This window comes from Lynx rufus, unplaced genomic scaffold (assembly GCF_022079265.1).
Source record: "Lynx rufus isolate CCGP_SWC_20201006 ecotype Redwood Valley unplaced genomic scaffold, mLynRuf1.p SCAF_1, whole genome shotgun sequence".
NCBI lineage: Eukaryota > Metazoa > Chordata > Mammalia > Carnivora > Felidae > Lynx > Lynx rufus.
This window is the reverse complement of record NW_025814823.1, coordinates 893,447-904,843: the sequence shown is the minus strand read 5'-3', so window position 1 is coordinate 904,843 and position 11,397 is coordinate 893,447. Positions and strand designations below refer to the sequence as shown.

General features: G+C 40.9%; 1 protein-coding gene across 6 annotated transcripts in view; it reads left to right on the top strand.

Annotated features, from left to right (window-relative positions):
- The first annotated feature begins 309 nt into the window (after positions 1 to 309).
- The window catches only part of ZMYM5 (zinc finger MYM-type containing 5), a 32,201-nt gene continuing 21,113 nt past the window's right edge, over positions 310 to 11,397 (top strand). For 2 of the 6 annotated variants that reach the window (XM_047077436.1, XM_047077451.1), the window contains exons 1-3: positions 986 to 1,688; positions 9,815 to 10,334; positions 10,572 to 10,665. In XM_047077436.1, coding sequence (XP_046933392.1) covers positions 9,825 to 10,334; positions 10,572 to 10,665 — 604 coding nt within the window. In that variant the 5' untranslated portion in view covers positions 986 to 1,688; positions 9,815 to 9,824. Of the gene's footprint in view, positions 468 to 533; positions 551 to 985; positions 1,689 to 5,380; positions 5,398 to 9,814; positions 10,335 to 10,571; positions 10,673 to 11,397 lie in introns of those variants that run through there. The other 4 variants (XM_047077421.1, XM_047077428.1, XM_047077442.1 and 1 more) reach the window with 4 other exon arrangements.

Here is an 11,397-nt window from a genome sequence, read left to right as displayed (position 1 = left end):
AGGGCAGGCGGCCACGGCCTCAGATTCGCGGGCTGTCCCGGGCCCTGGAGGGCACCCCGGGCGCCCAGGGCCGGAGCCCGTGGCCGGTGCAGCGGGCGGCGAAACTCGGGCTGCCTGACCCTGACGGACCCGGGGGTGGGGGCGGGGTGGGAGGCGGGGGTAAGGAGGGGAGGGGACGCGGCCGAGGGCCGGGAGCGGGCGGAGGGGGGGAGTGGAACGGCGACGCCGGGGGGGTGTGGCCTGCGCCTGACGGACAGCCTTTCGGACCACCCCCCCGAGGGGGGTCCTGAAGGAAGGCAGATGTAGCCAATGGACGTGCCCGAGGCGCCGCGGCCCGCCTTTCCGGCCAGCCAATGAGGGCGCGGAGGGCGGGGCCTCTCCGGGCTCGGCCGCACCGCCGCCTCCTCCGTCTCCTCCGCCTCCTCCTCCTTACCAGCGCTAAACCCGGGACTGGACCGAGCGGAGTTGTGCGTGTGGCCGATGGCGGGGTGGGACTGGGGGTGGGTCAGGGGAGTGGGGGTTCGTTCCGCGGAGCCGCAGCCAGAACCGGGTGAGGCTTATCCCCGCTGTCTTTGCAGTCCAGATTCGCCGGTAGTAGGGGTGGCTGGGTGCAGCGCAGCCTCGGGAGGAGGAGGTGGAGGCGACTGGGGAGGCGGAGATGCGTGAGCCTCCCACAGACCCGGGATTAATACCCCGCGGCGCGGCCGCTGTTGCCGCTACCGCGTCGGGGCCTCGGGGTCTGCTCCGGGCTCCGCTCTTGTCACAGGCGTCTTCGCGTGCGGCCCGAAGGGCTGCGAGAGTGAGGGCGAGGCCGGGAGGGCTGGGTGAGGCGGACGCCAGAGGCGGGGGTCGCTCGGGGGGCGGGGGTTGCCCGGGCCGGGGCGGTGGGAGGTCGCGGGGTATTTTTCCCTTTCTTTCTTGCGGGGGGGGGGGGGCGGAGGAGGTAGAAAGGTGGGGGGAGGGGCGCCTCAGTGCGTTCTCCCGCTCTCGGGGCTGCGCTCCCGCTGTCTCCGCGGTAGCCCGAGGTCCCCAAGTTTTTCGGGGCGAGGGTGCTGCCTCTTCCCCCACCGGGTCCCCTCCGTCCCTCTTCTGTTCCCTGGAGTTTCTCGTCTTGTCTAATTTGGGCGAGTTCTAATGGCGGACAGGGACTGCAAAGTCTCCGAGTCAGAGCAACTGCTTGGGGCAAATGTAGGAGATTTCACCCGGCGGTGACGTGAGCCGCTCCTTACCTCCGAACTGGTGTCCCGATTGACCGGGATAGCGCTGGGTGGGCAAATTTAGGAGGGAATACAACTCTCTTGCTGGCGTCGAGGGAACCTTTTGCCTTCCACCAACCCCGCCCTCCCCTTCCCTTAGAGCAGGCTTGTTCTCCACCTCCCATTCTGTAATTTGAGGAACGAGATTTAGCTACATCTAGTCGTTTAGATCCCTGTAGTAGTTGTTGTGTGTTTTTTTTAAACCTCGCTTCTCCACCGCTCTGGGTTGGGGGAGGGAAGAAGAGCACGGAAACTCCTTGACTTCTTACCCTTTGCTTCCTCCCTCTGGTGGTTAGGAGTTGGTGCTACGTCCAGATGGGCTGTAATTAAATAGTTTCGCAGCTCTCTCTCCTGTCATCCTAGGATCAGGAATCACCTTCAGGCCAGTCTGGTGGGGCTTTGGCAGAAATTAAGGAAGAAGACATACCATTTGTGAGTAATTTTACCCTGCTTTTTCATTTAAATGCACTTAGTGCAATAGTTAGTCGACTTATCTTTCTGTTATCTTGATGGCAGAGAGCTAGTTGCTTAGATGGATGGACCCTGTCCCCAGAGCCAAGCCAGGGTAATCCCTGGGAAAGCACTGGGAATGTATGCTGATACACCACTGGATAGGATTTAAAGTAGGTTTCACTTTAAATGCTTTGAGTGTAACTTTTTTTCCCCACCTTCTCAGTGGATAAAAATATTTTTTTTCTTTGCTGTAGGATTAAGAAAGAAGTAGGGGCACCTGGGTGGCTCAGTCATTGAGCCTCCGACTTTGGCTCAGGTCATGATCTGGTGGTTTGTGTGTCAAGCCCTCCATCGGGTTTGCTGCTTGTCAGCCTGTCAGCACACAGCCTGCTTGGGATCCTCTGTCCCCCTCACTCTCTCTGTCCCTCCCCCACTGGTGCTCTCTCTCTCAAAAATAAACATTAAAAAAAGAAAGAAAAATACTCTGAATTTTCTGTTCTTTTAAGGTTGATGAAGAGAGTATTTTTTGTATGTTTGTCTTACATCTGAGAAAGCTTTCTATTTAAGTGCCCTGATAGTCCTCCAGCCAGCATCACATCAGGAGGTACATAATCTAGTTGTCACACTACTTTTAGTTCTGAGATTGACCACGAATTGGTAGTGACAGCTGGATCTCTCCATTATGATGTTAATGTATTTTTCTTTGTACCAGGAAGTAATCTATGTAATGTTTCATTTTGGTGCAATAAAATGCCCAATTCTCTGTCAGTTAATTGTTTTTTAACACCAATCCTTGCCTGAATCAGTAATTTTATTAGGAGTCTGAAGATGATGATTTTTTAATGTTTAGTTTTGAGAGAGAGAGAGAGTGTGTGCATGCACGCGTGCGCAAACGGTAGAGGGACAGAAAAGGGGAGACAGGATCCCAAGTGGGCTCTGTGCTGACAGCAGAGAGCTTGACATGAGGCTCGAATTGGCGAACCCCAAGATCATGACCTGAGCCACCCGGTCGCCCCTGAAGATGATGACTATAAAAAAAGAATCACTGATTCCACATCTATTATCTGGGATTCAGTACAGTTTTAGGTCCTGCCTATTTTGTTCTTTAAAGCTGTTCCTACACCTTACAGTTGGCGATTGAAATGAAACTTGTGATTAGAATAACTCACATGGTAGTACCCCTGCCTTCTCTTTGGCCTTGTTCTCCTTACCAGTCTTGTCTTTGCACTTAATGCTGTTATTCTTTAGTTAGTTAGATCGAGGACACTGTGTCAGGATGTAGACTGCTGTCTAGCTTTCAGGAATGGATATTGTTTTAATTCAGTAATTTTTCTATAATCCCTGCGTGGTGATATTTCACATTCCCTGGAGTTTTGTGAGGTGATGGGATGTAGGCACTGTTCTAGAGCTCTGCTGGGTATTCACAGAAAAAGGGAACCAGTGAGGGGTGAGTTTGACGGGGTAACAAGTCACTGACTCAGTTATTATCACTTAGAAAAGCCATTTTTCTCAGAGTATTCCTAGGTATTTGCAGCATGATGTAGTATAAAGAACTAGGGTTTAGTGCCAGCCAGATTGGAGTTAAAATTGCTGCTATCTTGGGGTGCCTGGCAGGCTCAGTCAGTGAGGCATATTTGACTCTTGATCTCAGGGTCATGAGTTCAAGCCCCATGTTGGTCATAGAAATTACTTAAAAAGTGGGGTGCCTGGCACTTGTACCCCAGTGTTTATAGCAGCACTCTCAACAATAGCCAAATTGTGGAAAGAGCCTAAATGTACATCAACTGATGAATGGATAAAGAAGATGTGGTTTATATACACAATGGAATACTATGCGGCAATGAGAAAGAATGAAATATGGCCTCTTGTAGCAACGTGGATGGAACTGGAGAGTGTGATGCTAAGTGAAATAAGCCATACAGAGAAAGACTGATACCATATGGTTTCACTCTTATGTGGATCCTGAGAAACTTAACAGGAACCCATGGGGGAAGGGAAGAAAAAAAAAAAAAAAGAGGTTAGAGTGGAAGAGAGCCAAAGCATAAGAGACTGTTAAAAACTGAGAACAAACTGAGGGTTGATGGGGGGTGGGAGGGAGGAGAGGGTGGGTGATGGGTATTGAGGAGGGCACCTTTTGGGATGAGCACTGGGTGTTGTATGGAAACCAATTTGACAATAAATTTCATATGTTAAAAAAAAAAAGTGGGGTGCCTGGGTGGCTCAGTCAGTCGAGCGTCTGACTTCAGCTCAGGTCATGATCTCACGGTTCATGAGTTCGAGTCCCACGTCGGCCTCTGTGCTGACAGCTCAGAGCCTGGATCCTGCTTTTGATTCTGTGTCTCCCTCTCTCTCTGCCCCTCCTATGCTCATGCTCTGTCTCAAAAATAAATAAACATGAAAAAAATTTTTTTAAAGAGAATACTTAAAAAGTAAATAAAATTTCAAAACATTAACAACAAATTTCTGCTATCTTATATATTTGGAAAGTGCAAACTAAATAAAGGTAAATAAATGAACATTTATTATGGGCATTTTATAAATGAGTAAATTACGTATATCTTCCCAAGATTGCTGTTAAGATTTAATTGACTATAAAAATAGGTAAAGTGCCTGGTCCATAAGTTTTGGGACACACACATATACACATACATACTGTTAATGGTAACTGTAATTCTTATCCTCTAGGTTTTTGTGTTTTTGTTTTTTTTATTACGTGAGATTTCCTCAGGATTATCTTTCAACTTAAAACTAAGATTTCCCTTACTTTTGTTTTATTTTTAAAATATTTATTTATTTTTGAGAGAGAGCGCACGTGCGCACATGCTAATGGCGCAGAGCTCCACGTGGGGCTTGAACTCATGAACCATAAGATCATGACCTGAGCTGAAGTCAGATGTTTAACTGACTGAGCCACCCAAGCTTCCCATAAGTTTTTCCTTTCTGCTAAGCTTTTAATATCTGGAGGCTCTTTATTATGTTAGAAATGTTAATTTGGGGGGTACCTGTTGGCTTAGTTGGTAGAGTATGCAACTGTTGATCTAGAGGTTGTAAGTTCAAGCCCCACGTTAGACATAGAAACCACACAAAAAAGTTAATTTTCTATGATCTTTACTCATCACCCAGATAGAGTACTGATAATTTTGTAGTTTTTCATTTTATGTTTGTTTTTCCTGCATTTATCTATCGTTCTTTTTTTTTCTCTTTTAACTATTCCTATTAGAAGCTTTCCTCAGATATTTCATAATTCTTGACTGGTCTACTTGTGATTAAGAATTCGGAACTAGAAAGCAAATCAGAAAAGTGTGGTTGGGCTTTCAATTTGGGAACTTCACTGTAGAATGGTTCTTTTGGCCAATTGATGGAGAATCTCTAGAGTCATTATCTTTAGGTCTTTTCCTGTTTTGATTGGTTCCTAATTTCATAGAGAAGAGTGTTTCTGACGCGCCTGTGTGGGTCAGTCGGTTTAGCGTCTGACTTCAGCTGAGGTCGTCATGAGTTTGAGCCCCGCATCAGGCTCTGCTGTCAGCACATAGCCTGCTTCGGATCCTCTGTCCTCCTCTCTCTCTGCCCTTCCCCTGCTTGTGCTCTTCTCTCAAATAAACTTAAAACGATTTTTGTTTTTAAAACATAGGTGAGTGTTCCTGAGAAAGAAGTCTTCCAGGGAAGAGTCAGGTCCTGAAAGATAAAGGTCTGGATGCCACCTCTGTGGGAATCAAGTGGGAGGAAACATTTCGTATGCATGATATTCAACCATTCATCCATGCTTGGTGAACCCCAGACAAAAATCTTCTGTTCTATCCAAAGAATAAAAGTCTAGAACCTTGTGCCAGGGTAGGGAAGAACCTGTCATCATCAACATGGAGGGAGACAATAGTTCTAGGATCTCCCAACCTCATTTTAGCTCCCCCATCCCCTGTTCCAGAGATATCTGCACCTCCTGGTTTCTGAGCCTTTTGAAGATTCTACGGCATAATCAGGAAGTTTCTCTTAGCTTGTTCCATCACTATTTTAGTTTGGCTGTCTCAGATCCACCGAGGTAGTTACTCATCCATTTGCTCCTCAGCTTACAAAATCTTGTTGCTTTTTTTCTTGTTCTTCCTTTCCTTGTGTGTAGGAACCTTACCATTGTTTATGGGGGTTTTAGAAAGGAGTGAAGTTAGTTGTGTGTGATTAATCTACCGACTGAATCCCTACCAGGCTATTGATTTCTAGATAGTAATTTTGTACTTGAACACTTTACTAATTCTCTTGCTATTTGTTGTAGTTGTTCATTTGAGTCTTCTTTGTCCTATCTGATTACATTTTTATACCTCCAGAATCATAGCACACCTTTATTTTGTTTCTGATCTCAAATGGGAATGCTTATAGCAGATACTCACTAAACATGAGTTGGCTTTCGAGTTGAGATTCTTTTTATGTAAATATGTAAATATTTTTATAGTAAGACCTGTTCTGTGACAATATAAGTCCACAAAGATGCAGTAGGACATGTTCTAGGACTAATTAATGATTAACAACGGTTTTTGTGGGGCGCCTGGGTGGCTTGGTCGGTTGAGCATCCAGCTTTGACTCAGGTCATGATCTTGTGGTTCACAAGTTCGAGCCCCACGTCAGGCTCTGTATGACAGCTCAGAGCCTGGATCCTGCTTCAGATTCTGTCTCCCTCTCTCTTTGCCCCTCCTATTCTCATGCTCTGTCTCTCTCTCTCTCTCAAAAATAAATAAACATTAAAAAAAAATTCTTAACCGTTTTTGTAACCTATGTCCTAATTATCTTTTATAGAGCCTACAGAATATAGATGGCCAAAAAAATGAACCTTTGAAACCATAATTTTTTTTATGGTGTGATTTTTTTCCCTAAGATTTTATTTTTTAAGTAATTTCTATACCCACCATGGGGCTTAGACTCACAACCTTGAGATCAAGAGTCGCATGCTCTAGTGACAGCTAGCTAAGCACCCCAATAATTAATTATTTTTAAATACTTTACTGCTGATTTTAATTTTTGTAGATTCATAGAGCAAGTTAGTTTACCTTTCTTATATGTGCTAATCTTGTCATATTAACATCTCAGTGTTTCGGGGCGCCTGGGTGGCGCAGTCGGTTAAGCGTCCGGCTTCAGCCAGGTCACGATCTCGCTGTCCGTGAGTTCGAGCCCCGCGTCAGGCTCTGGGCTGGAGCCTGGAGCCTGTTTCCGATTCTGTGTCTCCCTCTCTCTCTGCCCCTCCCCCGTTCATGCTCTGTCTCTCTCTGTCCCCCCCCCCAAAAAAAAACAAAAAAAAACAAAAAACATCTCAATGTTTCTATTTTAGCTTTAAACCACTGACAGATTCTTTGTAATAATGTAAATTTTGTGTAATTGTATGTAAACATTGAAAATTGAATGGCTATTAAATCACTCAACTGATAAGAATATAACAAAAACTTTTGCAACTTTTAAAAAGCATATTTTAAAAATTGACCATGTATGCTTAAAAATGGTTAAAATGGCAAGTTTTATGTTATATATATTTTGCCACAAACTTTTAATTTCCTTCAGGAAATAAAAACAACTGAGATGTCACTAAAGGTAAATACAAAAGGGCAAAACACTCTTTTCTTTGTTTTAATAAGTCTTATCTGTACCCCTAATTAAATACCCTGTTAATTTTACAAAGTTGTTACCAATTACCTAGAGATAGTCTGCATTTAACATTCTTATTTGGTCTGCAGCCTAACTTTTTTGCATGGTGGTGTTATAATCTTTTATCAAATTTCTCTGTGCAGATTTTCCTTTCCTTTTCCATTACTTGAGATTATATTAATTTTCATTGTATCAAAATGAAAATATGTTAAACATTGGTTATCAGTTGTAGATGATTAAGATACCAAAGGAGACTAGCTAAATGTTTAAGATTAGACACTTGTTGAAATCCCAGGATGTAAGCAAAGTATTTGCCTGAATACCTTCTCATAGGAGAGGGATTTAACTTTTTTACTTTCTTTAATATGATCCAAGCAGACGCCAGGGACTTACATGTCCAGTTATCTGAATAAAAACCTTGGAATTTTATATTATCCCCATTTGCAGTTTATAGTTTAGAAAAATTAATGAGGTGAAGTAATTTGCTCAGTGCCACACAACTAATCGCTAAAGTAACTTTTTCTGTTTTTGGATATTATAGAAGTAGTCAAAACTTTTCTGTAGTCTTCTGTTTCTGAAATTAAAGTATTTGGTCAAATTATATGCACAGTGAGTTTTAGCAGTAGTTTAACTTTTTTATAATCTGTGATTTGAGAGTAGATGAATACTTAAATCTTTTTTCAGAGATGGAGGACTGCAGTGAGCAAAGCATGAAGAATGGTCTTTCTTTTAATTTCTTTGAAAAGATTAAGACATGTCACCAGAGGATACTGTGGCGTCAGCAATAGCCCTTTTCCAGAAGTTGTTCTTCTCTGTTGTAGGTTTATTCAAATATAGATACAAAGGACTAAGAGAATTCATGTATAACAGCTCTTATATGTCATAATTCAGTTTAGGCTAAATTATTGCCTCTTTCCTTTGAAAATCAACCATGTAACCAGTTTACTGGATGAATGTTAATCATGATCCCAACTTTTGTGGTTTTTATAACCCTTTTAAAGTGGTCTCTTAGATTTGTTATCTTTTCTTTAAAATAGACTTTCTGAATGTTGATTTTGTTTTAATAAATTTATCTTAATAAAAGATAAGTAATTTCTAAAAATTGTTTTATACATTAATTGCATATAATATACTGGCTATGAAATCGATTCTAGAGTCAGATTTCTTAGATTTCAATCCTAACTCTATCCTTTGGACATTTGAACAGGCTATGCTGATTACGTATCTTCTGAGTCTTCATTTCCTAATGGGTAAAATGGGAAAAAGAATAGTTTCACTTCACTTTTATAAGCATTAACTGAGTTAATATTTAAAGATATAACACATACTAAGAATAAACTTTACATGTTGCATGACTTTATTATCAATTAAAATTAGTTGGGAAAATTTTTGAATAGAAATGTTATGTAGCATATTTCATTATGAGTTGTTTAAAATGGAATGACGACTGCCATATGAAATGAGTTTTCTTAATAATTTAATACCCATACAGTTCCCACGTTCTTTATTCTTGAAATTCTAAGAACATTGAGGCTGTCATATATAAACTTACCTCAGCTGTTCATTTATCATTTCTATGTACTTACAAATATTCCAGTTATACTTAGCTTTTCCTTGTCTTTCAGATAGAGGTGATTTTTTTTACTCATAATCAGTTTCATTACCACCTGTGCACATATCTCCTGTCTACTTTTAAGATCCTTGCTTCATCGGTTATTTACTTTTCCAGATTCTTCAATTATGTCTGTCTGCTGGATCCTTTCCTTCGTCATACCCTAGTGCAGAGCAGGTTCACAGAAGTATTTGTTGAATATAAATGAATGCTAAGAATTTGAGGCCTAGAGTTAGGGCCTGGGGTTTAAGTTCTACTCAGTCTTACCTAGAACAATTTAGTTGGTTTTCCTTTCCTGATTTGTAAAGTAGATTAAGTTATACCTATATTATGGAGCTGTTTTCAGAATTTTACATGAAAAACCCGTAGCATAATGTCTGGCAATTTCTGGACAAGGATAAGGAAGATTTAATCAAAGTTATGTTAGAAACGGAGAATTTGAAAAACAGTGACAAGGACGCTAGAGCAATAAGGATTAGATGATAGTCACTTATTTTAGTAGACAAAAGTATAGTATAGTGATTGTATTTGGATCCTGGGTGATTGGTATTTGATAGAATGATTTTGTTACTATTTCCTATTTCAAAAGAAGACTTAGATTTTTTTTTCATTGTAAAGGGTAAGTTAAATTGAGTACTATGAGTGCATTTTTTAAGGACTACTACAAACTGTATGATTAATTTCCATCAAACTCTGAGGTAGGCATTAAATGGTTAATGAGAGAGGAAAAACAAAATGAGTAACAATATTTTCCCTGAGGGTTGGATAAAACTCACCAGAATTTAAAATTTCATTTGTGCTATTTCATTGCAATAAAACACAACGATCATAATATACTAGAACTTTTGTTATTTACTTTCCTCTGTTACAGGTTCTTTGGCATGGATAAATGTTCAGTGAGAGGATTAGACTTGGCTGAACAGACTCCTGTTTTATTAAAGAGTAAAGCCATGGCAGCTAGCCTCATGGATGTTGGAAATTCATTTGGTGGCCCAACTAGTTCTTTAGTTAATAGATCTAGAAACTCATCAGTGGAAGATGATGATGATGATGATGATGGTGATGATGATGATGATGTTGTATTTATTGAATCTATACAACCTCCTTCAACTTCTGCTCCAACAGTAACTGATCAAAGAAATTTTATATTTGCTTCATCAAGAAATGAAAGTCTACAAGGAAATTATTCCATAATTCTTCCTTCCTCAAGAGATTCAGCTTCTCAGAAGGGAAATATAAGTGAGACAATTATTATCGATGATGAAGAGGACATAGAAACAAATGGAGAAGACAAGAAAAATTCTTCCAATTATATTGAATGGGGACTTCCTGGAACTAAAAATAGAACCAAAGATTTGGATTTCTCCACTTCCAGTCTTTCAAGAAGTAAGGTAAATGCAGGAATGGGTAATAATGTTATCACTACAGAATCGACTCTGAAATGCCTATTGCTAATGTTACAACCTTAGAAACAGGTATAAGCTCTGAATGCTGGGCGAGATATGAACTTAATGATTACACGTATAACATCACTGTAGAATACCAACTTGGGAGATGTCGCTAAAGGACTTCAGTCAAGTAATTTTGGTGTTAATATACAAACATACGCCCCATCTTTGACTTCACAGACCAAGACTGCAGTAGGACCTTTTAATCCTGGTAGAATGAATGTGGCAGGAGGTGAATTTCAGAATGGAGGATTTACAACTCATCATAGTCCTGGTAAGCAGTAAGTGATTTTATTGATCTTCTATACATGAAATACTTTTTTTTCTTGACTTTCATATTAAGATAGAATATTTTACTTGCAATCTACTTGGTCCCTGATTTTTCAGAAATTAAATCTGTTTTACCCACTGCGATTTACATCTGAAGTGTTTTAATTGAAAACCTCCATAATTACTACAACCACCTACCTAGTTTTTTTTTTTTTTTAATTTTTTTTTTAACATTCATTTTTGAGAGAGACAGACTGAGCATGAGCGGGGAGGGGCAGAGAGAGAGGGAGACACAGAATCCAAAGCTGGCTCCAGGCTCTGAGCTGTCAGCACAGAGCCTGACGTGGGGCCTGAACCCATGAACCACGAGATCGTGACCTGAGCCGAAGTCAGCCGCTTAACTGACTGAGCCATCCACGTGCCCCTAGTTTCAAATCATAGAATAAAAAAATGGATAGTGAATTGAAGAAATAAAGTAATATGTAATGATTTAATTTTATTTAACTTGTAATAACATAACTTGAAATTTCAATTTTTGCATTTCAAATGTTTACTTTTGGACTGCTTGTCTCTTTATTTTTGTTTTAAAATCAGCATATTATTAGTTCCTTTATTTTAAAAGTTATTTTGAAAACCCTATATAGTTTTTTCATTTTTTTGTCTATTTATTTATTTATTTATTTATTTATTTATTTATTTATTTATTTATTTTTGAGAGGGAGCAGGTGAGCATGTG